Source organism: Adiantum capillus-veneris, chromosome 20, assembly GCF_014529385.1.
Source record: "Adiantum capillus-veneris isolate H3 chromosome 20, ASM1452938v2, whole genome shotgun sequence".
NCBI lineage: Eukaryota > Viridiplantae > Streptophyta > Polypodiopsida > Polypodiales > Pteridaceae > Adiantum > Adiantum capillus-veneris.
In genome coordinates, this window is record NC_140950.1 from 65,595,748 (window position 1) to 65,623,667 (window position 27,920).

At 43.0% G+C, this 27,920-nt stretch overlaps 1 protein-coding gene across 1 annotated transcript in view; it reads left to right on the plus strand.

Moving 5' to 3' along the window:
- The first annotated feature begins 6,514 nt into the window (after positions 1–6,514).
- The window catches only part of LOC147432636 (protein PEP-RELATED DEVELOPMENT ARRESTED 1, chloroplastic-like), a 28,819-nt gene continuing 7,413 nt past the window's right edge, over positions 6,515–27,920 (plus strand). The window contains exons 1-7 of the mRNA XM_086491618.1: positions 6,515–6,724; positions 6,957–7,024; positions 7,128–7,133; positions 7,193–7,298; positions 7,481–7,627; positions 7,704–7,865; positions 7,942–8,010. Of these exons, the coding sequence (XP_086347744.1) occupies positions 6,515–6,724; positions 6,957–7,024; positions 7,128–7,133; positions 7,193–7,298; positions 7,481–7,627; positions 7,704–7,865; positions 7,942–8,010 (768 nt within the window). The remainder of the gene's footprint in view (positions 6,725–6,956; positions 7,025–7,127; positions 7,134–7,192; positions 7,299–7,480; positions 7,628–7,703; positions 7,866–7,941; positions 8,011–27,920) is intronic.

Consider the following 27,920-nt stretch of genomic DNA (forward strand, 5'->3'; position numbering starts at 1 on the left):
TCTGCAAGTGGAACGAGGACGAGAACTGCAACCGAGTGCCAATGTTCTCCCAAATTGCCTTTCAAAACAAACTCATAAATCTGGGATCTCTGTCTGAGACAATCGTCTCAGACGTGCCATGTAATCGGAAAATCATCGTGATCATTCTGTGTTCTCGGGAGATCAAAAATGAAATCCATTGCAATACTTTCCCAGGGGCGGGTGGGTATGGGTAAAGGCTGTAACAATCCCTGTGCCTTATGCCTGTCAAACTTGACCTTCTGGCATACTAAGCAACTGCGCACAAACTCTTCCACATCCTTTTTGAGTTTCGGCCAAAAGAAGTATCTCTCTACCCTCTTCATGGTGGTAGCAATGCCGCGGAGACCTGTAAAAGGTGGACAGTGGCATTCAATTATAACCTTTTCCCTCAACGGTTGTGTAACGCATAACATAGTCTTTTTCATCAAGTAGCCTTCTCGAAGGGAGTATCCAGCTACTGTCTCCCCATCCCGTATCCGTGTGAAAATATCTGCAAAATCTGTATCTGTGGCATACTGAGTGACCATATCCTCGAAGCTCCTATGATGTATCGTGGAAATAGCCAGAACCAACGGCTTCCGAGACGAATCATCTGCCACCACATTCTTCTGTCCCTGAACATGGACAATCTGGAAGTGAAACTGCGACAAGATGTTCGCCCATCGCATCTGCTTTTCCGAAAGCTGCTTCTGTGACAAGAAGTAACGCAAACTCTGATGGTCTGTAAAGACAGTAAGATCCGCTCCGAGTAGGTAATGCCGCCACTGAGTAAGAGCATGGATAACCGCCAAAAGCTCTTTCTCATATATCTGTGCTGTCATCTCCGGTCTTGAGAACAATCGGCTCTCGTAAGCAATGACATGGCCTTCTTGCATCAAGACTGCACCCAAACTACGACCACAAGCATCACAATATACTTCAAATGACTTCTGCAAGTCCGGCAAAGTCAAAACTGGTCCCCTAGTCAATTTCTCTTTCAATGTCTGAAAGGCAGTCACTTCTGTGGATCCCCACGAGAAAGGGACTCCTCTCTGTGTCGAGATATGCAAAGGGGAAGCAACCTCTGCAAACTTTCGTATGAACCGCTTGTAGTACGAACACAGTCCCAAGAAGCTTCCAACTTCATGGACATTCTTCCAATTGGGCCAATCACTTATAGTCTCTATCTTGGCCGAATCCACTTGCACTCCTGTTGCTGAGACAAAGTGTCCCAAAAAGTGTATCTCCGAAGCAGATGATCTCTGTGTTCTGCCTCATTCTTGGAGAAAACAATGATATCATCAAAGAAAGTGCCAACAAATAGCCTGTGCTCTCGAAAAATCCTGTCCATCATCCGGTTGAATGTGGCAGGAGCATTGGTTAAACCAAAAGGCATCACCAAAAACTCAAATAACCCAAAAGTCGTCCGAAAAGCTGTCTTGTTGACGTCTTCCGGCGCGATTCGGATCTGATGATATCCACTCTTCAGATTAATCCTGCTAAAGCACGAGGATTCGTATAACCTGTCGAGTATATCATCGATCCTAGGAATCGGAAATCTGTTCTTGATGGTGATTTTGTTGAGAGCTCTATAATCGATGCACATTCTCCAAGATCCGTCTTTCTTCAAATCCAACAACAGTGGAGAGCAGTACGGTGAAGTACTAGGCTGGACAAGTCCCTTTTCCAAGAGGTCCTTCACTTGGTTCATAATCTTTTCAGTCTGTACTTGGCTCACACGATAAGGTGGCCGGTTCGGTGACGTGCTTCCAGGTATCAGGTCAATGGTCTGATCTTCAAGCCCTCTAAAAAGCAATCGGCATGAGTGTGGAGAAAAATCTTGGCGTCATGTCAAAACATATTCAACCTTTTTCCATCGTTCAATTCTCTCCCAAAAGAATGAGTAAAGAAATTGAAGTTCATCAAGTACAATCTCTGAGCCCTTCATTCATCAAAGTCGCTTTCTCGGCCCAGTAGTCAACCAGCGTAGTTCTGGTGGTACCAAGGGATTCCAAGTAGAACGTCACTCGCATGCCTTGAACACCCCTGTCATTGCAAACGAAGTTTGCCAATGCTCGGTGTAATGCCAACATCCCATCCGGGTGCCAGTCGAACTACCTCCGCCCGTGGCGTTAGTCTGTTGGGCGTAATTCCAAATCGAGCCGCCAATTCCAAGTGAAAACAAGTTGGCCTTGGCTCCTTCAAAAGAGCTTCCTGATCCTTCACGTTGCCCATAAAGCGGCAAAGTTTGTACTTTCATTCATTTAATTCGGTTCAAGTCCCACGCCATGTGGTACCAGTCTGCTTTTAATCTCCCTTTTTGTCCACGTTACTCAGCTGCTCTCGAACTCTCAGGCCTGTCGTCGTCCTTATCATTCTGTTCTTTCTGTGCCTTTTTAGGGCACTTCACGGAGATATGTCCATGTTCCCTGCATCCAAAGCTCTTCCCCTCCTTGATGAATCGAGCTCGCTCCTGAGGAGTAAGCTTGGGTCGTGCATCCTTTTTCTCTGGGTTGCTCTTTTTCTTTCTACTCTCATTCCCAGAGAAGTCTGTTCGACTCGTTGTGTCATGGCCTCATCTGTGGGGTAGGTCAGACTGCTAGAGTGAATGGCAAAGCCCCGCTTCGCATGACTCATCAACTCCTGAATAGAAGCTGACTTCTGTTCCAAGCAGTGATCTTGGATCTCTGTAGCTAGACCCAAGGTGAACCGCTCAATCTGTTCTCTGAACGAGATCTTCTTGAATGAAGAGGCGGGTAGAAAAGAGCTCCAGAATCTTTCACAATAAGCATTGATTGTATCTTTCTTGGTCATCCGAAGATGGTTCCAAGCAGCTCATATATCTCGTTCATACTCTTGCGTCAACCAAGAAGAAATAAAAAGCTTCTTAAATCTCATCCATTCAACTGGCACAGTCTTGTTTAAGAGAAGAGTGGACCACCAAGTGCGAGCATTCCCCTTAAAGCAAGAGGCAGCTCTCCGAATCTTGGAGTGCTCTGAGTAGCGTCCTCCTGCGAAAGCGATGTCAAACTGCTGTATAAAAGACAAAGCCTTCGAAGCATCTGAGTACCCTGAGAAAGTGTCAAATTTAATTGGCTATCCACCTTCCTTAAACTCTCGGGCTTTCTTGCTTTTATCTTCCAGAAAGTCATACTAGTTGGCTTTATAAAAATTCTTCTTGTTCGCATAAAAGTTTCCGTCATCAGAATCTGAGCTATCTGTAGACGAGTCCTCAGTAGAACTGTCAGTCTTTGGGCGGGATTTAGACTTCTTTTCCTTTCTCTTGCTCTTTCCGAAGCGTTGCTTCTTGCTTCGCTTTTTACCTTTTCTATCTTCTTCGCTTGAATCCGAGGAGCTAGAAGAACTGTCAGAAGAAGAAGAAGAAGAAGAAGAAGAAGAAGAAGAAGAAGAAGAAGAAGAAGAAGAAGAACTGGGTACTCCTTCAAATCGAACACGCTTCTTTTGTTTCTTTGCCTTGTCAAATGTCGACTGGCGACCCAAATAGCCTGGAAAGTCAATGCTTTTCTTTTGCTTTTTGGTATGCTTTTTGGCTTTCTTTTGTGCGCCAAAAAGCTGAGCAATCTGTGCATCAACCACCTCTTCTAGTTCCTGCTCTGAATATTGTTTGGGATTAGAAGGTTTCTTGAAAGCAGATTTCGGGGATGGTGTAGTGGTTTTCTGCCATTGCTCATGCACTTCCTGAAAAGAAGTCTCGCTCAAGCCTCATATATTTTGCAAATTTGGGATCCTTCGCAAAATTGAGCATCATCTTTGTTGCATCGCCGATTAATTGACGACGCTCCATCTCTTGTCTCTCCGCTTGAGTAGGCCGAGGCGGGCCATACTCTCTGCGTGAATCTTCGTTGTGATCCCAGCCCGCATCTCCAGATGCAGAGGGAGTCGACTGATCCTTGCGTGAAGCCATAGGTGCCGCGGAAAAAAAACTTGGGGATCGGATTTCCCGTAGAAGAGAAATCGGCCGTGCTCTGATACCACTGTAACAGACTTGGACACTCCAAGTGAAGAATCAATCGCGACAGCACCAAATAACCACTTCAACAATTCACAGATCACAATAGATTTGCACTGGCCCGGCGGAGTTCCGTGCCTAGAGATATTGGCCCCACAGACTGGCGCCCCTTTCGGTATTTCTTTTTGTAGTAATCAATCTTCAAAGTACAAGAGAGCGGTTGGGGTTTCACTCTCAGACTCTATGTCCAGATGCTTTGAGAAGTGAAGGCCCAAGCCACTTATTTAAATGTTTACAAGGGATGCCAAAAGCAGAGCCCCAAAAGCTTGAAAGCAAAAGCAATTGCTCTCTCTCTCTCTCACAGAGAGTCAAAACTTGAAAGCAAAAGCATTCTCTCTCTCTTTCTCATTGCGTAGAGGAAAAGCAAAATTTGCGTCGCTCATCATTTATTTGTTTATCTATTTATTATTATTATTTTTTTTAGCCTCCGCGATTTCTGGAAATTAGGGTTTTTGGCAAAAATTAGGGTTTGCAGGAATTTTAGGGTTTCTGGCAGAAATTAGGGTTTCTGCTGTCCGTCACGTCATCACTTTGTGACATGGGCTCCATATTACCAAGGCAAAATTGCTTGCAGCGTTGCTGGCAGCATCCAAGGCCTCGCGTAAGAAGGGAGGGAGTGGGGTTTTAGCGCCATCGACATGGGGATAGTGTGCCGTTGTAGCGTCTCGAAACGTTGCTTGCTGGAGAAGTGGGGGGGGGGGGGGGGGGGCATCGCTTCCACAGCTCGCCTCTGGAAACGCTGGCCAGTATCTGCTGTTGCACCGCCGTCGTCGATGTAAGCAATGGCATGTCAAAACGCGGAGAGAGGAGCAAGCTCAACGTGTGGCATAGGAAAGGTGGGGCACAAGGAGTGCCGTCAGGCCAGCGTTTTGAAACGTTGCGGGGGGGGGGGGGGGGGGGGGGGGGGGGGGGGTGGACAAACTTGGACACCCCAAGTCAAGATTCGGTCGCGATGCAGCAGAGATTCACTTCAAAACACTTCACAAATTTAAGACTCGACAAGGCCCGGTGTAGTTCCGTGTCAAGAGAGATAGGCCCCAAAGACTGGCGCCCCTTTCGATATTTCTTTTATATTAATCTTTGAGCAAAAGTACAACTGCCCGCGGGTGCTCGCTCTCAGACTCTGCGTCTAGATGCTTTGAGAAGTGAGCCCCTTGGGTCACTTATAAACGTCACAAGGTATGCTAAAAACAGAGCCCCAAAAGCAGTAAACTCAAGAGCAAGCTTCCCAAAAGCAACTTGCTAAAATCTGCCAGCAAAAGCAGTCAGCGGAAATTGGTATATTCAAGCCACGTCAGCAGCCAACGCGTTTTGCGGCAGTCCGTACAATTGTCAGTGTAAATCGTGGCCGTCCGCACAACAACCACGTTAGCAGATTCTTACGCTCAACTTTAAAGCCTAGTGTCCCTTTTTGGCCCCTCGGCAATTGTCCATAAGTTGAAACAACTTTATAGTCACGCCATGTTATCAGTTTGTGACAGGGTGGAACAAAATGCCACAAGAAATCAAAGCGGCTTCTCTTCTCAACTTCTTGACGATGGCGATCTTCTCCTCCAAGGCTTTGATACCATGTCAAAGTTGATTTGGTAGAAGCGTAGAGACCAAGGAGAGTAAGCACGAGAGAGAGAGAAGACGAAGAAGAAGAAGATTGTTTTAGTGTAGTAGGAAACTATCCACAGAGAGAGAGAGAGAGAGAGAGAGAGAGAGAGAGAGAGAGAGAGAGAGAGAGAGAGAGAGAGAGAGACTCCTGAATCAACCAACCTTGGCAATGAATAACTTATGCTTATACAATGGGGGCAATGGGTTGCATGTATACCCACCTAAGTAAATTGCCCCACCCAAACTTTGACAAAAAATTAAAATAAATACCTAAAAGCCAAAATAAATAATTGGATCAAATTGGACAGTTCACTTGAGATGCCATAACTTCAACATTTCTTAGACAAGAAAATGTTACATTTGTTCACAATTTATCATTCTACTAGTAGTTTTGTGCCTCAATGTTTAGGCTTAGCTCATGGTCATAATTGCTGAGATTGATAGTTAAGATTAAGATTTTGAGTACTCGGATTTTGCTTGCGACATACATATAAAGTGATGTATGCTAACTATGCTGACGGATGCCTACACAGTAATTGCCTTGAAAGGAGATAGCTTCCCACTATAATAGATTGAAACTCCATTTACTTCTATTTACGCAAGTTCTCAGTAAAATTAAGAAGCTCTTCCTTTGTATAAATTTTTTAGTTGTAACAGCGTCTATTTTGGTTTAAATACCATCATTCTATCTGTGCCTCGTTTTTTTTGCCTTGGATGGCTCACCGTTCATACTGCTTTTGTTCTTCCTTTTCTCTGCCAATTCTATCCTGTCTAACACTAGTCTATTCTTTGTAAGCTGGAAGCAAATTTCTTTTTTATGTGTAATATTGCATTATTGCAGGGGGCTATGATCTCACAACTAGATCTTGGGCCTCACATCAGATGATGTTTTTTGACTTTGTAAGTAGTAATAAATGTGTGATTGTTGCTCCACAGCTTGAGGATGTGGAAGGGTTGGATCAAGATGAGGAAGGTGTAGCTATACACTTAGCTGCGGCAGGGGCAATACAGCAGAAACTTGATAGTCTGGATGGGAGTTTTTTATTGGCATTGGATTGGATGATTAAAGAGGCAGAATCGGATCGTGATGACCAGGTGCATGCATGATGCTACATTCATCTTACTTTGACAAGCTGCAATCGTGGCAATGCATGTTTTAAATTTGTGTGTGCACGAGTGTCTCTCATTTGTTATTGGTGCATGCGTGCACCTACCTTACTAATGAGCGTTTTATCATGCTTTGTAATGCTAATGTTTGCTTCTCTGTTCGTGAAATGTATTGCAATAATCTGTGCAATCACAATTAGCTTCTAATTCTGTCTCACAGTGGAAGAACATTCTTGAGGTTATAAAAGAGACTGTGTTGGGTCAACTCAACGATAATGCCCCCCACATGTGAGTGATATAGCCTGCATATTTTAATGCTTTGAACTGATCAATGCTCTTTAAATCTAAAACCTGTCTGGTCTAATTTGCTACTATGGAACCCTTTTCTTAGGTCCAAGTAATAGGATTACTATGCCACACACCAACAAAAGAAAAAAGGACCGAAATCTTGCGAAGATCTGCTGGTGGTGGTGGGGTGTTTGACACAGAGAGTGGAGGGAAGCTAACAATCCCATTTTCAAACTTGGTCAACATATCTACTCAAGCTGATAATGTTTTAGCTGTGAGTCTGTAAAAACATTGCCTTGCTAATCATTCTGGGATTTGAAGCTCTTGCTTTAATGGTCAATGTAGGCTATTTGCTGCACAATGTTTGCTCATGTTGCACTTTATTGGACTATCCTGGAACTTGTACTTTGGAGTCCTAGTGACCTATCCATTTTACTGATGAATCTTCTTTTATAGTCTATGGAAGAGAAACCGAGAATTAAGGATAGAAGATTGCTGGAAAAATTGGTTATAATACGGGATGAGGCTCGCGGTATGCGAGGTGGTGGTTTGCTGGATGAGAGAAATGACAACCGAGGGTTCAAGACCCTACCTGGAAATGTGGTATAATAAAGAGCTCTAGTACTATTTATAATTACCTATGTTATTTGCATCTCTCTCCTTTGGCATTAAATTATAGTCAATCGACATGCAATCGAGTATTGTCAGTGTGAGACCTGGGCCCGTCCTCCATCAAAGAATTGCTGATGTAATGAACGGGAAGGCGGAGGGGCAAGATCCCCCGGAGGAAGATGAAGAAAGCTCTCATTTGGGGAGGCACACGTCTGCGAGCAAGCAAAAGGTCATCAAAGTTTCAAATGGGTGTGAAGTTCTTATCTTTATCAATCTATATCATGTGTGTATTATACATTGTGCAGGTATCGTCTAAATCAGCCAAGAAAGAGGTGCCGGTACGACCAGGAATGGTTTTGGAGGCAGTTAGTAAGGTGCTTAATCTAACTAGTATGGGTTCACTTCAGCCATAGAAGCTGCACAGTTCAGTGGCTATGTTATGATTTCCTCATCGCAATTTGGAAAAGTTTAATGTTTTCTGTACTTTAATTGTAGACTTACATGGATGGTAGTAATATAGTGAAATAAGGATTTTTGACATTGAATCTAAATCTTGATCACCTATTGCATTCAGCCGGAATAAAAAGTTCAACCCTCTCAGTGATGTAGAATCTCGGTAATTTTTATTATGCCTATGGAGATGCTCTTTTTCCTGGAAGGATTCTTCAATGGATGGAGCTTAGCTCCTATTTTTCAAACTTTCAGTCCTCTTGATTCAACATCTGTGGGTTTGAATAGTTTAGGACATCCTTATATATTTTAGACGAAAATGATTTTCTTGCATCAAGCCTTTTATCATTTGGATTTTGTTACATTATAACAGCCCCCGTCTATACCATGGAGGGAAACATCATAAGCTGCGGATGCATCCACTGTCTTATCTATCCCTTCCATTAATGCATGACCTTAGTGTGTTTTTAATTATGAATGCTATTTTACTCTATCTACCCTAATCTATCAAGTGGTTTAGAGCTACATGAGATTAGTATTTCCTAACGTGCACTTTATAGATGAATGCACCAATGCTTAGAGAGGCTTGGGAATTTCTTAAAAATAACTTCGGTGCTAGCGCAAAGAAGAGTGAAGTAAGCTTGAAGAAACAGTTGTATAAACTAACAATGGAAGAAGGAGAAAACATTGCTAGCCGTGACAATAGGCTTAAAGGATTGTCACACAACTTGCATGCATCGAATGAAGTACCCGAAGTTGACAAACTTTGCAGTACTCTTAGGAACTCTAGCCAAAGAATATGATCACCTAGTCACGATATTGGCTTGAAGAAAAAGATTTAACACCAGATTTGCAAGCTGCTCTCAACACACTTCAAGAAGTAGAAAGGAGGCATAAAAATGAATCTCAATCCACTTCAAAGGGAGGCGTTTACCTGGCTTATATAAAACCAAATGCTTCACTGGTGGAAAGCTTGGAAATCAAGCCAAAGATTGTTACAAGAACAACAAATGCACTCATTGTGAAAAATAAGGACATCCCCTTGTCAAGTGCTATTTCAAGTATCAACCAAGAAGTAGCAGTAGCAACAACAACAAGAAGCAGCAAACAAAGTCTCAAACAAAGTAACAAGAAACGCCGTTTCGGGAGGGCCAAAACGGAACACTTTTTCTCATTCGTTTCAATCACATTTTTCTTTTTGAACTCAAAATCAGTTGCCCATTTGTTAGTGTGAAAACATGTTGTGTTTTGTTTATGAGTATATTATTTTTTGAGCATGGTACCATTTTGTAGATAGCATGTAGCGCTTGCTCTCGGTTATGGTCATTGGTTTGAGGGGAGGTCTTATAAGTATTGAGTCATTATGGTAGCCACTTAGGCACCCATGAGTATTAGGCATCTGACATATGAGTTGCTCTTTTACATTGTCTCATAGTTTAAACCCCCCAAAAGGGAGGTTTGTTTGAATGGGCTTTAGCCTATGACCTTCCTCTTCGCATTATGTCGCCCATTTCTTTTAGGTTGTGGATGGTATGAAGCCTTGGTTTGACAAGGTTTATGAGGCTATGGACTGCATGATTGAGCAGCTTGAGCTTGAGTCGGATGTAGAGTGATACGAAGAGATCCATGCACTTTGCAAGAAGAGGTGGATTCATATGCCGCTCCTTTACACGGGGTAGCATTTACAATGGATCCAGAGTACGAGGGTGCAGGACAAGTGACGGATAAGGAAGTCAATGGTTAGTTTACAGAGATCTTGTACAAGATAGTCTTAGACAGAGATGACAGACACATCGTCAAGAATCAACTAAGATACTTCAGAGAGATGCGGGGGTCATTTGAGCTCGAGATGCTCAGATTGATCGCAAGAAGATCAGTTCAATGCTATGGTGTGAGGACCTTGGTTATGATCGTGTCGAGCTTTACATACTGGCGATCTATGTCCTCAGCCAGTCAATGAGTATCTTATGCTTGGATCAATTGTGTTGTATCTTTAGCCAGATTGCTTCCAAGAAGACGAATCGGCTTGGAGTAGAGAAGGCATATGATCTTATCTTTGTTAGCACAAAATGTGAATGCTCTGCAAGAATGCGACTAGGCAGACATATTCTTTTACATAGGGGGAGATGAATCAGGAGGCTCTTCAAGCAGGTGCAGGTACGAGTACAGAGGTACAAACACCAGCTATTTCCTCCATGACCTAGGTCGAGGAGCCGGAGCTCGATGATGAGGAATACTAGCTAGTGGCTCTTGAGACTTGAGGACTTCCATACTTTTCTATGTCGTAGCCTCTCTATGGTATATGCCACCTCTGTTTTTTTGGTATTGTAGTATAGTACATTAGACTTTAATATATTCGTTTGGGCCCTGGCACTCTAGACTTCTCTCGTCTCTTGAGTCTTATCTTTTTTGTAGTGCCTTGTTGGCCAAATTTAATGGAAAACTTAATTCTTGTTAAACGTTATGACTCAAGTCTTGTCTCGTAACTTCTACTCTTTCAATTATTTGAGGACTTTAATCTATAACTGTATGTGAATGCGCATGGCGTCTATTGTGTACGCGGTGACTGCGCATAACCGTAAAAAAGTCATAGTAACGTAGAATAGTAATCAAATTGAATTATTTCTGCATATTAAGAGTCAAGACTCTAATACTAGTATTCAATCACACAAAGCTAAAAATTGCCTTATTTATGTATTTTCTATGCCTCATGTTCCGTGCCGGGCCCTTCGACCATTCCGTCATTCGCGGGAGTCCCGTCCCCGTTCTCGTTTCGGGCAACTCTAATATAAGGTATACAACACAAAAGACAATTGATGAAAATAGTGAACTTGAGAAAAGACCAATGGAAACTGAAAGAACACACACTCTGTACTTGCATTGCTCAAAAGATGACTACGAGACCAAGACCACAATTGATGACTGGCTGGCAACACTCTCAATTTCAGACCAAGACTCAACTTTCAAGACAATGTACAATGGGGGTGCAGGGGTGAGGGGAAGTGTGAGCAAGAGGAAGGGTGAGGCGAGGGGAAGGCTGAGGTAGGGATAGGGAGAGGTATGTGGGGTAGGGTGAGAGGAAGTAGGGGTGGTTGAAAGGCAAGCAGAGAGAAGGCCAGGGAAAGGGCGACTAGAAGTGGTTGGTGGTTGTGGATTAGGAGAGGTTTGTACGGTGTCATTTATGTGTGACGAGATAGCCACTTGGCATCTGTAAGATAAATCTCAGCAGCCAACCTCTCCTGATCCTCGGCAACCAGCAACCATGGGATACTAACACTTAAGAAATTGTATCACTGAAGTCAAATCACTTAGCAGTAGAATCAAAGATAGCAAAACACACATAGTATAGCCTGAGTGTCACAAAGTGATGACGTGGCTACCGACATCAGAAACCCTAATTCCTGCCAGAAACCCTAATTTGCAGAAACCCTAATTTCTGGAAACCCTAACCCTAACTGCTGGCTGAAACCCTAATGTGGCTGGAAACTCTAAAACAGCGGCTGAAATGCCATGTGGCAAGCGGTACGGATTTTCGGAATTTGCGGGCTGCTTTTCTGGGCGACGCAATTCTTGATGCTTTTTCCACGCCAAGTGTGCGAGAGGGAGCATGAGAGAGAGATTTTTGCTTTATTTTGAATGTAAAGCCTCAAGAGGGCTTGTGAGAGTATTGTGCTTTTGAATTGGAAGCTTTTGGGGCTCTGTTTTTGGGCATCCCTTGTAACCTTAAGTAAACGGTTTAGGGCTCACTCTGCAGAGCATGTGGACGGAGAGTCTGAGAGTGAAACCCTAACCGCTCTTTGTACTTTGACATTGATTTAATACATAAAGAAATACCGAAAGGGGCGCCAGTCTTTGGGGCCAATATCTCTAGGCACAACTCCGCCGGGCCAGTGCAAATCTATTGTGATCTGTGAATTGTTTTGAAGTGGTTATTTGGTGCTGTCGCGATTGATTCTTGACTTGGAGTGTCCAACTCTGTTACACTGAGAATGATTAGATCAAAACGAATCACTCCCTAAAGCAAAAGACTAGATGGAGGATCTAGATATACAAGCTCCATGAGGATGAAGGAGGTGAGAATACCAAAGGTAAGTAGAAAAGCTAGGGAGGAGGAATAGAGATTGCAACAGAGCAGAGTACATCGACGCAAAGAAGAAAGCTTGCAGAATGGATTACACATTCGGAGATTGGTAGAGTTTAATCCGAGAGCCATTGACGAGAGGAAGGGTGTCACTTTGTAAGGTTTGAAGGTGTACTACACCATTAGGAAGAATTCTAGACATGAGGAGAGGACCTTTCCAACTTGGCACTAACTTCTTTGCCTTCTTCAGGAACTTTGCCTTGTAGAATTGAGACCTTCACAAATGTCGATCATGCCAAGCCTTCCGCTGATGCTTCTTTGCAGTAAGAGCTCGGTTAGCTAGTAGCCGACTTTCATGTAACAAGAACAGCTGGGAAACATATGCTTGCCTACTAGCCTGTGGACACTTTACCGTGATAGAGCCCATTGTTGTAGATCCATGGTTGAACTCAAAGGAAGCGATAACTTCCATGCCATAAACCATTTGAAATAGAGTGTACTGTGTGGTAGCTTTGTAAGCTGTGTGATAGGCCCACATGGATAGCCTAAGCCCAAGTATGAGGATGGATGTAACAAACTTGGACACCCCAAGTCAAGATTCTACCGCGACACAATAGAGATTCACTTCAAACTTATTCACAATTCGTAATAAGGTCGACATGGCCCGGCGTAGTTCCGTGCCAAGAGGTATTGGCCCCAAAGACTGTCGCCCCTTTCGGTATTTATTTTTATATTAATCTTTGAGCAAAGTACAATGAGCCTGCGAGTACTCACTCTCAGACTCTGCGTCCAGATGCTCTGAGAAGTGAACCCCTAAAGCAAGGGATGCCAAAAGCAGAGCCCCAAAATCTCAAACTCAAAAGCTTCATAATCTCAAAAGCAACTATAGTTCAAAAGCTGCCAAAATCAGCCAGCATAATTTTCGAAAATCCGTACGGAATGCCAGGTCAGCAAACCAACACAAATTGAGGAGGTCCGTACTGCTTGCCACGTCAGCCTGTCAGTTCTTTTTCCCACGGGAATTGCGGCGCGTTTTTCGGCTGCTGCCGCGACGTCAGCAGGGGCTGTGTGTGTGTGTGTATTCGGGGGCATTGCCACAACACCAGTTTGTGACAATGGAGATAGTAATGAGCATTCCTTTTTTGAGAAGTAACAATAACACTTTATTCGTGGCACGTGCTCTTTGCTTGACCATTAGCACGAGGGTAGTAGGAGCAATATTTCCTACGCACTGTGCGCGAGGGTAATAAAAGCAAGATTTTCAGTGCAACACTTCATTATTTTTGAAGATACTGTTCAACAGCTCATTCACAAAGTGAGAACCTCTATCATTTGATATATCTAAAGGGCAGCCATATCTGCAGATAATGTATCCATAAATAAACTTTTCCATAATTGCTACGCTACAGTGAAGTCGGTTATTGGTTTGACCTCTGCCCACTTAGTGGTACAGTCAATAGCCACGAATAGATACTTGGTTTTATTTGGATGTGTAGCAGGGTGGATAGGGTCAACAAAATCTATACCCATCGCTCAAAGGGAAGCCACGGCAAGGAGATATTAAGCGGTCGATTCCCTTGAAGGGTTGGTTTTGGAGCACATCCTTGGCAGGTGTCACAAATCTTAGCATAAAGTATTGCATTTCTAAACATAAATGGCCACCTTAACCCACTAGGTTAATGTTTTGTCTATGGCCGAAATCTCGATGGATTTCTCTCTCTTCTCTACGGGCGTGTCTTTTTGATAGTCATTTTGGCAAGATATGGAATGAGGTCGAAGTGGGACGTGACTTACATACAAAGCTTCAGTGATCCAGAGACCCACGTTAGTCGCGATGGAGAGACGAGGCATAGACAATATTCCATTGAAGGTGGATTATTGTTTAGAAATGGAAAATTTTGCGTCTTTGAAATCGATGAGATTCGAGAAAGGATTTTTTTTGAATACCATGATTTTCCTAGCGCTAGGCACCTAGGCGTCCAAAGAGTATTTCGATGGATTTTATTATTGGCTTGCCAAATACTAGTCGTGGCAATGATGCCATTTAGGTTGTGGTTCTATGATTTTATTGTTGATTTGACAAATACTAGTCGTGGCAATGATGCCATTTAGGTTGTGGTTGATAGACTCACAAAAATGGTGAAATTTATATCAACGAAATCGATAGTAAAAAGCCTTGAGTAGGCACTTTTGTTCATGGATCAACTTTATAAGTTGTATGGTTTGCCGGAGGATATTGTCAATGATCGGGAGGGATACCAAGTTAATTGGACGATTTTGGCGAGATATATTTGCTCACCTTTCTGACGAAGTTGAGTATCTCATCTTTTGATCACCCTGAGTTTAATGCACAGTTTGAAAGGATGAATAAGACGTTGAAAGACATGTTGAGGGATTATGTCTCTCTGAAACCGGGCCGTAGGGCAGTAGACTTTAGCTTTCACCCGATTCTTTACTCTTTTAAACTTCATGACACAGAGGAACTTCACGAATAAACGAGTAAGTGGAAATTACACTTCACACAAATCATGGCTTGGCAGCTAGAGTGCTTCCAAGTAGAGAGCGACACCTTGTAGGTCCCAAAGACTGGCGCCTTTTTCGGTATTTCTTTATTCTTATTAAACTTGAGAAAACCTGTAAACTTCTACAAGCTGTCCCACTTTTATCAGGCTGAAATTTCCCTACTCTAACCCAATTGCGGTAGCATAACCACAATAGAAGTCACCACGGACAAAATCCCAAGGAGACAGTGACTTTCCACGCCCTTTAGAGCTTTATATAAAACCATGTGAGAAATTATAGTACGTTGAATTCTCTGTTTTTGGCCCCCAATTTGCACCAGAACACATGTTCGGTGATTCCCTAGCTACTCTGAAGCTCCTAGGACATGTAGGCATCAAAATTGGCCAAAATCCTAAACCTGCAAAAATTTACAGCAAGTTGTAATTCCCTATCTTGCGCTCCGATTCATGTGCCGATCATTTTTGTGGGTAGCCCTCAAGCTCCCGCACCTATAGGGTCACCTATCTTTTGAATTAGACGAGATTCCTCGCTGGAAATCTCTCTAATTTGTCTTGTACAAGCACCCAAGGCTTTCTCGAGGCTCCCTGGCTTTACCTTGCAGTTTAGGTGCGAAACCCTAAATGTGGAGAAAAACACAGCAGGCTGTAATTTCCTGTTTCGCATCATTTTGAGCGGAGCAAACACATCTATGCGTGTCTCAGAAGCTCCTGCACGCAATGGAACAGTTCCCCTGCGAAGTGGACGAGTTTTCACGCAAGAAAACTCTCCGTTTTCGCATTCCTTCGCCATGGAACTGTACGTACCTGTAGGGGATTAGCAATTAGGTAATCCGGTTCCTGTACAGAAGGCTCTTGCCTTGGCAAACGCGCATAAAAACCCCAGAACTGTACATGGTCAGCTGAGAAGCCCAACTAGAGGGGCGTTACCATATGTGCAAAAGGGGAAAGGGGCGATATATATACACGCTATAGATGATTTAGTGTGGTAAGCACCCTTTTATCATCGCATGTATCCACAAGAAAGAGTGTCAAACATGTGTACAAATGACTCAATGAGACCTTCATACTTTTGTCAAACAACGTACACTTCTATTGCACTGAATTCTCAAGTACACATGAAGTGCTAGCTCTATCATCACCCCTCTTTTGAGCACATGTCGAGCCCTTTGACCTTTGCTCTACTAAAGCGATATGAGTTGGAGAATACGTGGGTTGTAAACCAAAAGTCTCAAGGTAAAACTGCAATACATTTGGTGACTCTATCAATTCACTTTCTTCCATCCACTTTGCATCCATAGGTGGATAGGTTTTGAACTTCATCTTGCAACTTTTCCCTCAACTTTTCATTCTTTTGGCGTGCTCCAGAAGACTCGGTTGAGTCTTTAGCATAGCTACATGGAATGGCGGGTCTGGGTTGGGAACGGGGACGGGGACGGGACGGCAAAAGTTAGGGAATGGGGACAAGGGTCGGAATGGCAAAAAAAGAAAGAGTTTTTTTGGCATTTTTTGACCTACAACTATCCCACACATATAGAGCATCACTTTGACCACAAATTTTACACTAAATAGACCAAAGAGCTTGAGAAGGATAGACACAAGGCATTGTTAGTAGAAAAGTCAGCCTTGAACTTTGACTTCTTATGGCTGAAAAGTAAGAATGTAGAGGTAGACAAAGGAAGAAAGAGATTCACCAGGATTGTAGATGACATTGACATCATATCTTGGTTATATTTTCTTTTAGACAATTTATATATAACCATCGGCGACTCTCTTTTTAAGCAAATAATTGGTATCCCTATGGGCACCAATTTTGCCGTTTTTCTTGCTAATTTCTATCTTTTTACTTTTGAGTTTGATTTTATGGAGCGTGTTGTTCTTGCTAACACTTGCCCAATATTTTTGCACAAGTTATGCAATGTAAGACGTTCTGTAGATGATCTTTTTGTTCCTGACGTTCCTTTTCAAGACTTTATGTACTTGAATTTGAGTTCTGTAGGCGGAGTAATTTATCCTAAGGAGTTTTGTGAACTTAAGTGTATCATAAATAGTGATTGTTTGCCCTTTTAGACCTTAAGATTTTTCAGACCCCCTTGGGATTAGAAGTAGATATTTATGATAAGCGCCTTGAACCAGAATATGCCAATCTAAATATCATCTGTATGCCTCATATTTCTTCGAACATTTCTCTTTTAGCTAAGTACGGTGTCATTTGCTCTCAACTATTTAGATTTTCTCGTCTTTGTTCTAGCAAATCTGCTTTTGTTGTTCAATCTTGCCATCTTATTTCTTTACTAGTTGAAAAAGGATACTCATTCAAAAGAATCATAAAAAACGTTCGATCATTTTTGCATTGTAGTAAGTTTATTTTTAATGTTTCTTCCTGTGGAATGCTCAAGATAATCAGTAGTAAATTCAACAGAAGTGGGGAGCTAAAAAGCCCACTTATTGTTTGACTTAATAACACCTTATGTTGTTGTTTTGATCGCTAGCGCTTCTAGTATTTTTACTATAACTTGACAAATGCTAGCCTTTATCATGGTTGAGTATGCCCATCACCTCCGGAGGGTGATAGAAACTCAGTAGTTGGTTTTGTAGAGTACGTTCAAAGCATGAATGACCTCTATACAAACCTGCACCTACTCTTGGGCACTGACGACGTGAGTAGGGATGTCATAGTTGTTGTCCAAGCTATGTATGATAAAGGTGATAATCTTATTCTTCCTGTTTGGACAAGCAGCGAAGTTGAGGTCACATATTGTCAAGTTTGGATCTTTGATCTTCATAGGTTTGTAGTAGTGTTCATTTTTCGATTTCGTATTTAGCTTACCTGAGGATTTAAGAATGTGTTCCTTTAGAAGTTGTTGTGTGAAGTTTGATTTCTAGGATTAAGTTTTCAAGATGTCTTATCCTTTTGTGGTTAAAATTGAGTACCTGTTTTAAGCCAAGTAAGTCACGTCAACTTATTTTATGCATGCCTTTTCTAAAAACATTTTTAAGTTAATAATGTTTTGTTTTATCTAGTTTTTTTTCGTAGCAAACAAAGTGATTTAGTTTGTTTGTTTGCTTGTTTTTGTTTTTTCTTTTCTTTTCTCGTGTCCCTTGCTTTTGTAGTTTTATGAGTGCTTTATTCCCTCTTATAATTCGTGAGTTCAGACTATTTTGAACTTATGAAGGTATATTTTTCAGTCATCTAGCGGACATGCAAATCTTTTTGATTTTCGTTTGAGTGGTGACCAGCTGTTGAGCTTCATGAAGATATATTGGGAGGGTGTGCATACCCCAACAGCTACCGACTCCGATCTTATATTCATACGTCGATGTGTTTTTATGTGTGTATTACTTTTATTCCTCGTTTTAAATAAACTTTTTAAAAAGTAATGGGTCTTTTTGTAATTTTGGTTGCATCATGATTTATTGTGTAGAGCTTCTTTTCGTCTTGATTTTGATTTGTTTGAGTGTTATGCCTTTTATTTTAATTGTCTTGATTTATGTATTTGTTGGTTTTTTGCTTTTGATAATGTGTTTGTGTGTGTGTGTTTTTCTGCCCCGATTTTTGTTTTTTTGCTTTGTTTTTTGTTTTTTGGTTGTGAGAAAGTTATAAATATAATTTTGTAGAATGCATGTTTTTAATAAATAATGGTTTTCTCTTAAAATTCTTAAAAAATAATAATAACATCTTAATTTGGGTCCCTTGGATCAAGGGTTTCTTGTGTGGTTTCATGAAATATCTCTTGTGAGAGGAGAGGTTGAGTAGTGATTCTAGCAAGGGATCACGGACACTCGATTGCACGCTATTGTCGACGATCTTTTGAGTGTAGCAAGCAGCCTTATTTAAGGACCTCACTGCTTGGCAGCAGCCCTGCTATACAAATGAGGGGTGTGGTTAGCACCAATCTAGCCTTAGGATCTTTAGCCTTGAGGCGGGCGTTGATCTGAAATACTGACCTTACTACAAAAATGAAAAACACTTTTACTTCTTCTTCAGCTTCAACCAGCAATGTTAATGACTCTCAGGTACATCTTTTTGACCCTTCTTTCTTTTCAGTAGCTAGAAGTAGTCATAATCTGTATCAAGAAAGATTTAAGTTTTTAGCTAAGTCGAATTTGAAGAATTTGCATGTTTTTGGTGATGGTCCTATTCGTTGGGCTTCTTTCAAGAATGTCTTAGTTAGTACTCATTGCACAAGTTCTTCCATAAAAGCCCTCAATCGTTTGAGGCGTTTAAGGAAAAAACATCTTGTGGTAGATCGTCCTTTAAGTCCGGTTCATACCTCTCAAGTTATTTATGTTATTTATAGTATTCATGATAGTTCTATGATGTATGTTGGCCAAACCTTTCGAACAGCTTTTGTCCGTTTTCAGGAACATGTAAGAGAAGCGAGAAAAGTTCAAAGTAAGAGCACCGTACGTGAAAGTGTGAAACCCTTGTATGCAGCAATAGCAAAACATGGCTTTGAGTCTTTCCGTTGTTTTCCCATTGAGCACATAGAGGGTAATTTTAGAAACTCTAAAGAGTTCTATAAATCAGCGTGGCCTCGAGAGTTGTTTTGGATGAGAACTTTGCATACTTTTTTCCCTAAAGGTTTAAACTTGGAAGGAAAGTCTTCTTTACGTAAAAATAAGACAATTTACCATAAGAAACCTATGCTGTGGCGAAGGCTTCCCAAACCCAAGTTAGTTCTCCCTCCGATGAAGGTGGCACATAAGAGGGGCCATATTTCCCTATTTTTGTAACCATGGCTCGAAAGTATGGATACCTATCCACACAAAAAAAGAGCATGTTGTGTTAGTATGGAGAGTCGAGACCCCATAATGAAATACAAAATGGGAGATTGCAATGTGCATATGCCATAAGTCACAATGGAAACTCACCGTGAAGCATGGAAGGCAATGTGCTCGTAAAAGAAGAATTGGGCAACCGACCTATCCATCTCTTCCTTCAATTTAGGATTCCAATTTTCGTTGAGGGTGCTTTGGCGATGCGCAATGAAAGCCCCCGATGTGGATGCATTTGTCTTGAACGCCTGAGAGGTGGAGCGAAGGTTGGCTTGCCTTTGCTCTCGTGGTGTCGCCGAGAAGAGCCGGCTTGAGAAGTGGAGTTAGCTTGAGATGACATGATGGTGGAGAGTTACGAGTGTAGGTGGAGAGAGAGTAGAGGAGAGCTTGAAAGTTGAGAGGGTACAGGAGGGAGAGAGTGGGTAGATTGAAGATTCAAGTCTCAAGGGTAGAGGTCCAAGCCTCGAGGAGGGGGTAGACCGGAGAGATGAAGCGCCGAAGGTAGAGAGGAGAGGCTTGAGCAATGAGAACTTGAGGACCGTTGAGGTGGAGAGCTTGAGACATATGTCAAAGTGACCCAAAGGGTGGCTTTAATAGCCACCGGGTTGCTTCAAACTTTCAAACATCCAAAAAAAGAGATGTTGGGCTGCCAATTGGCCGTTTGAAACGGTCCTAAATTCAACTTTTTTTAAAAAAAGACTGTTGATCGGCCGGCCGTCCCTGTCAGGACGTCTGCATGCGTTCCCGCCCGGAATCTCCCCTGCCATCCGTTCCCTGCCGTTCCAGCCTGTCCCCCGCCCCTAGGCCCCGTCCGCTCTGTCCCCTGTGACTATGGTCTTTAGCCTTCTTTGCATTTCGTGACCCTTGGGAAGATTCGGGAGTCACTTTTGCAAAGGGCCTCTTTGCTGAATTTTTCTTTTTTTGACCCCCTTTCATGTTCCCTTGAAACCCACTGTCCTCTCCCTTCAACAAGGCATGACCAGTGTTGGCGACTTCCATAAACTGAGTAAGGGTGGCCACTCGATGCTTTGCACAGTAGTCTCGATGCTTTGTAGGGCAGCCTACAACAATACTTCTCAATCTGCTCTATCAGTGGCACAAACTTGTAGGAGGTTACTGAGAGCAATGCTTTACAGAACCTCCGATTGTACTCCTCGAGGCTCTTGCAAGTAGCCGCAGTGAGTTGGTGCCAATCCGTCATGACATTGGCTTCAAATTCATTTGATAGCCACGTAGAAGCAAACATTTGCTTGTTGAATTTGAAGCCACGTAGAAGCAATCATCTGCTTGAAGTATACCCATGTGGCGGGTGCTTGTCCTTGCATCAACAGTGTCGTCCACCATGAATGCGCATTTCCTTTCAAGAAAGTGACAGCTTTCCTGACCTTAGAGGCCCTTGTATAGTTCCTCTTGCATACGCCGTATCAAACTACCTGTAAGAGCCTTCGTCTTGTCCTCAAATCCACTGAAAGTATCAAACTTCATAGCTGCACCACCTTCTTTGTATAGTTTTGGCTTTTCCAGCACTCCCAGATTATCATAGGGAATGGTCTGCAACATGGGTATAGTGGTGGGGATCATCTGTGCCCCTTGGCCATTGACATTTTGGTTTGGTGTCATATTTGCCTGCTGGTCGGAAAAACTAGTCATACCAAAAGTGGCTTGCAACACCCCAAAGTGGCCTTGATTGCTGGATGCCAATGTTACCATACAAGGGGTTTGGCATCATGCCTTGCATACCGCCAAAGACTGTTCTTGGCATGTATTGTTGGTTTCCAGGCGCATAACCAGCCATGCTTTGAAACAAAGATCCACCCCCGAAATACCCAGGATGTATCGTGGGTGGTGGAAAAATGTGATGCTAGCGTGGAAATCCCATGTTCATTTAAACCAACATTTGGACTCCGAAAGGTGGCTGATTGAACTAGTAAAGCGTGTGGAACTGGCGTCCTAACCACCTGTTCGTGAACAGAAAGAGGTTGCCTTGGAACCCCAACTGATTTCGCAACATGCGAGTGCTCCCTGCCTTGCTAGGACGCATAAGGGACGTGGGCTTGAGCCTCAACGTACTCTACTGGCTGTGTAGGTTGTCTTGCCTGTTGTGACATTGGTGGCGCTTGAAGAAATTCTATAATCCTAGGATTCTCCACCAACCGAGAAAACACATTCATTGCAGCAACCAACTATCTAGTCATAAACCCTTGACCTTGTGGAGCATTATATCAACAAAAGGCATAGACAGTGGTGGCTGTGAACCCTCGCCAACCTCAAACACTGGAGGAACTTCTTGTCTGTCCTGTGAGAAGGAACCCTCTTCCTTGGTGTCATTCGTCCTATTAACCATAGTGTAATTCCAAGTTCTTGTGCTTTGTGTCTTCGCCGAAACCCAATCAAGTCTCACTTCTTAAGGTAAAAGTGATTTTGTCCCTGCAACGGAACCATGAAACTGGCTCGTAGGGCGGTAGACTTTAGCTTTCACCCGATTCTTTACTCTTTTAAACTTTATGATACAGAGGACTACCATGGGTCTGTACCTTGCACTTTCCTTTTAAGGGTGAATCTGGGCCCATCCTGGATTCATCTAGGTATATTTTTTAGTCGTATAGCGGACATGCAGACTTCACATTGTGAAGTTATCATCCGAGTTACGACCAGTTGATATTGTGCTAATTCTTTCAATCTTTTGCGGTGCGTATGCCCTATCAACTACCTCATTTTTGTGCTAATTTTTTCGATTTAATGCTTCTTTTAGTGCTAGGCTTTATTATGGCTGAGTCTGCCCTTGATCTCCGGAGTCATGACAGAAACTCAGTACGTTGAACTTTGTGTTGATGTATGCTCATGTGTGTGTGTGTGTGTGGTGTGTGTTGTGTTTGGGAGCATATGTTAGTACCTAGTTCTACACCCACTATTGGGCACTGACGACGTTAGTGGGGATGTCGTGGTATTTAGTCAATACTATGCATGATGGAGCTGATGGTTATATTGTCTTGTGGGTGACTACCATGGGTCTGTACCTTGCACTTTCCTTTTAAGGGTGAATCTGGGCCTATCCTGGATTCATCTAGGTATATTTTTTAGTCGTATAGCGGACATGCAGACTTTACATTGTGAAGTTATCGTCCGAGTTACGACCAGTTGATATTGTCCTAATTCTTTCAATCTTTTGCGGTGCGTATGCCCTATCAACTACCTCATTTTTGTGCTAATTTTTTCGATTTAATGCTTCTTTTAGTGCTAGGCTTCATTATGGCTGAGTCTGCCCTTGATCTCCGGAGTCATGACAGAAACTCAGTACGCTGAACTTTGTGTTGATGTATGCTCATGTGTGTGTGTGTGTGTGGTGTGTGTTGTGTTTGGGAGCATAAGTTAGTACCTAGTTCTACACCCACTATTGGGCACTGACGACGTTAGTGGGGATGTCGTGGTATTTAGTCAATACTATGCATGATGGAGATGATGGTTATATTGTCTTGTGGGTGACTACCATGGGTCTGTACCTTGCACTTTCCTTTTAAGGGTGAATCCGGGCCCATCCTGGATTCATCTAGGTATATTTATGATACAGAGGAACTTCACGAATAAACCAATAACTGGAAACACTTCACACAAATCATGGCTTGGCAGCTAGAGAAGCACACAGCGACACCTTGTAGGCCCCAAATACTGGCGCCCCTTTCGGTATTTTTTTGTTCTTATTAAACTTGAGAAAAACCTGTAAACTTCTACAAGCTGTCCCACTTTTATCGAGCTGAAATTTCCCTACTCTAACCCAATTTCGGTAGCATAATCACGGTAGAAGTCTCCACGGACAAAATCCCAAGTAAACAGTGACTTTGCACACCCTTTAGAGCACTTTACAAAACCGGCGAGAAATTATAGCACGCTGAATTCTCTCTTTTTGGCCCCCACTTTGCACCAGAACACCTGTTCGGTGATTCCCTAGCTACCCGGAAGCTCCTAGGACCTGTAGGCGTCAAAACTGGCCAAAACCCTAAACCTGCAAAAAATCACAGCAAGCTGTAATTCTCTGTTTTGCGCTCCAATTCGGGTAGCCCTCGAGCTCCTGCACCTATAGGGTCAACTCCCCTTTGAATTAGATGAGATTCCCTGCTGGAAATCGCTCTAATTTGTCGTATACAAGCACCCAAGGCATTGTTGAGGCTCCCTTGGTGTTACCTTGCAGTTTAGGTGCGAAACCCTAAACCTGCAGAAAAACACAGCAGGCTGTAATTTCCTGTTTGGCATCATTTTGAGCGGAGCAAACACATCTATGCGTGTCTCAGAAGCTCCCGCATGCAATGGGACAGTTCCCCTACGAATTGGACGAGTTTTCATGCGAGAAAACTCTGTTTTCGCATTCCTTCGCGATGGAACTGTACGTACTTGTAGGGGATAAGCAATTAGCTAACCCGGTTCCTGTGCAAAAGGCTCTTGCCTTGGCAAACGCGCATAAACCCCCCAGAACTGTACATGGTCATCTGAGAAGCCCAACTAGAGGGGCATTACCATATGTGCAAAAGGGGAAATAGAGATGCGCGAGTGTCACAAATTGGTGACGTGGCTGTCCCACTGTACACACACACACACACCGGCTGAAATGCTGACGTGGCAGGTTTTTTGAAATTCACACTGTTTTGCTGACGTGGCAGGCCCGTACGGCAGCCCCGCAGCCGGAAAAAAAGCGGAACTTGATGACGTGGCTGGTTGTACGGAAAGTCTACGCAAAAGTTGGCTGCTTTTTCTACGCAAAGGCTGGAAAATTCCTACTCCAGCTTTATTTTGGAGAAGCTTTTAAAGTTGCTTTATTTTAAGAACTTTAAAAAGAAGCTTTTGATTATGAAGCTTTTGGGGCTCTGCTATTAGCAACCCTTGTAACCTTTATAAAGAACCCAAGGGGGCTCCCTCTGCAGAGCATCTGGACGCAGAGTCTGAGAGAGAGAGCACACGCGGGAGTTGTACTTTGCTCAAAGATTAATATAAAAAGAAATACCTGAAAGGGGCGCAAGTCTTTGGGGCCAATATCTCTTGGCACGGAACTCCGCCGGGCCGTGTCGTATTAATTGTGAATTTGTGAACTGTTTTGTAGTGAATCTCTGCTGTGTCACGGTAGAATCTTGACTTGGAGTGTCCAAGTTTGTTACAGTGGTATCAGAGCGCAGAAAGATTCTTCTTCTACGGAGGATCCGATCCTTTTTTACGGCGCACATAGCTTTTGGGAAAGAATCTTCGTGTCCCGACCCTGGACTTATTAGCCATTCCCACCCTTCATACATCGCGCATTGGGCGCGCTCCCGTCTTCATCGCTCTATCTTACAAGGCATAAAGCCATTAAAAATCCCACATTACACATGGGTTCTTGTGAAGAATCTGACAGAGATGACATTAGTCAGTGGGAAGGCAAAGAAAAGTTGAAGATTCGGCGCGGGAACTGAAGAAAAGAATGAAGATCTGGGCAAATTTGTGCCAGAAAAGGAGTACAAACGTCAACTACAGATTGGCATATGTGTGAATAGATTGATTAAGTACTCGAAGGACCCGACATTGGTAATACACCTGACGAATTACCCGATTGATAAGATTTACTCGAGATGGCGTGTGGCCATTGCTTCTCCTCTCAGGTAGGGAGTAAAGCCGAAAAGACAGACGAGTGCAGAAAAGCAGAACCTGTACTCGCAGAAAGACATGGACAAGCGAAGCAAAAACCAAAGCTTCGGAAAGGGCAAGAAAAAGGCAAAGAAGCCTAAGTTTTGCCCGGTTTCTGACAGTTCTACAGAGGACCCGTCTTCGGATAGTTCGGACTCCGACGATCACATGTTTTATGCAAAGAAGAAACATTAAAGAAAAAAAGCCAACCAGTATGACTTTCTCGAAGATAAAAGCAAGAAAGTAAAAGAATTTAAAGAATGGTGGTTCACTCTTCTCTTGAGAAAGGAAGCTCCCGGTTAAATGGTTGAAAGGCTTTTTATTTCTTCTTGGCTGACTCGGGAGTACAAACGAGATATACGAATTGCTTGGCATCATCCTCGGATGACCAAGGGAGATTCTTTGGACGCTTATTCTGAGAGATTTTGAAACTCTTTTCTACCAGCCTCTTCCTTTACGAAGGTCTTGTTGAACAGATTGAGCGGTTTTGCTCCATATTTCCTACAGAGATCTAAGACTACTGCTTTGAACAAAAGTTGAATTCTATTCAAGAATTGATAGGTCATGCGAAACGGGGTTTTGCGATACACTGACTCACCCCTTTGATGAGATCTTGACTCAGAGAACCCAACAGACTTCTAATAATGAAAGTAGAAAGAGAAAGAGTTCCAAAGAAAAGAAAAGAAAGATACACGTCCCTGATAGACTCTTAGAGAAAGGGCTATCTATCTCAAAGAGGGGAAGTGTTTTGGTTGCAGGGAATTTGGACACATCTCCGCAAAGTGCCCGAAAAAGGCACAGCAAGAATAGGCTGTAGACAAGCCAGACAATTCTAGAACAGCAGAGGAATGTGGCAGAAAAGGCAGATGAAAACAGAACTGGTACCTCATTGCGTGTGGCCCGAACCGAATCAGATGAACGAAAGTACAAACTTTGCTGCACCTAGGGCAAAGTGAAAGAACAGGAAGCCCTCATTTTCTTTGATGGAGGAGCCAAGGCCAACTTCTTTTCACTTGAATTGGCGGCTCGATTTGGGATTACGCCCGATAGGCCGAGGCCACAGGCGGAGGTAGCTCTTGCGGCACCCGGACGGGGTGATGCCATTACACCGATCATTGGCAACCGTCGTTTGCAATGTCAGGGGTGTTTAGGGCACGAGGACTTCTATGAATGCCCTTGGGAGGTTGTGACGTCCTCCTCGAAATCCCTTGGTGCCATACAAACAATGCCGTGGCCTGAGAAAGCGACTTTGACAAATGAAGCGCACAAAGATTGTACTTCATGAAATTCAGCTTCTTTCCTTGATTTTCTGGAGAAAACTGAATGATGATTGAAGGTCGAATATGTTTTGACCTAGAAAAAGAACGCCAAGATTTTCTCCACATACATGCTGATTACTTTTCTGAGGGCCTGCCAGGCGAGTTGCCACCAGCTCGTCCTGAGGATCATACTATTGATCTGATACTTGGAAGCACACCACCGAACCGGCCACCTTACCGTGTGAGGCGAGCCCAGAATGAAGAAATTATGAACCAAGTGAAAGACCTCTTAGAAAAGGGTCTTGTCTAGTCGAGTACTTCACCGTACTGCTCGCCATTGTTGTTGGTTTTGAAGAAAGACGGATCTTGGAGAATGTGCATCGATTATAGAGCTCTCAACAAAATCACCATGAAGAACAAATTTCCGATTCGTAGGATCGATGATATTCTTGACCGACTACAGGGATCCTTGTGTTTCAGCAAGATCGATTTGAAGAGGGGATATCATCAAATCCCAATCGCGCTGGGAGATGTCTACAAGACAGCTTTTCGGACGACTTTTGGTTTATTTGAGTTTTTGGTGATGCCTTTTGGCCTAACCAATGTTCCAGTGACATTTAACCAGATGGAGAGGATTTTTCGAGAGTACAAACTATTTGTTGGCACTTTCTTTGACGACATCATTGTTTTCTCCAAGGATGAGGCAGAACATAGAGAACATCTGCTACAGGTCTTTCAGGCATTATGAGATCACAAGTTGGTGATTAATGCAAAGAAAAGTGAAATTTTCCTACCAGAGATACACTTTTTGAGACACATTGTCTCAGCAGCAGGAGTGCAGATGGACCCGGCCAAGATAGAGACTATCCGTGATTGGTTTGATTTGAAGAATGTCCATGAAGTTAGAAGCTTCTTGGGTTTATGTTCGTACTACAGGCGGTTCATTAGAAAGTTTGCAGAGGTTGCTTCCCCTTTGCATATGTTGACGCAGAAAGGAGTCCCTTTCTCGTGGGGATTCACAGAGGTGACTGCCTTTCAGACATTGAAAGAGAAATTGACTACATGACCAGTTTTGACTTTGCCAGACTTACAGAAGTCATTTGAAGTATAATGTGATGCTTGTGGTCATAGTCTGGGTGCGGTCTTAATGCAAGAAGGCCATGTCATTGCCTATGAGAGCCGTTTGTTTTCAAGGCTGGAATTGACAGCACAGATTTATGAGAAAGAGCTTTTGGCGATTATCCATGCTCTTATTCAGTGGCGACATTACCTACTCGGAGCCGATTTTACGTTCTTCACAGATCATCAGAGTTTACACTACTTGTTACCGAACCAGCTATCGGAAAAGCAAATGCGGTGGGCGGACATCTTGTCACAGTTTCACTTCCAGATTGTCCGTGTGCAGGGACAAAAGAATTTGGTGGCAGATGCTTTGTCTAGAAAGCGGTTGGTTGTGGCTATATCCGCGATACTTCATAGGAGCTTCGAGAATATGGTCTATGAGTATGCCACAAATACAGATTTTGCAGATATTTTCACTCGGATACGGA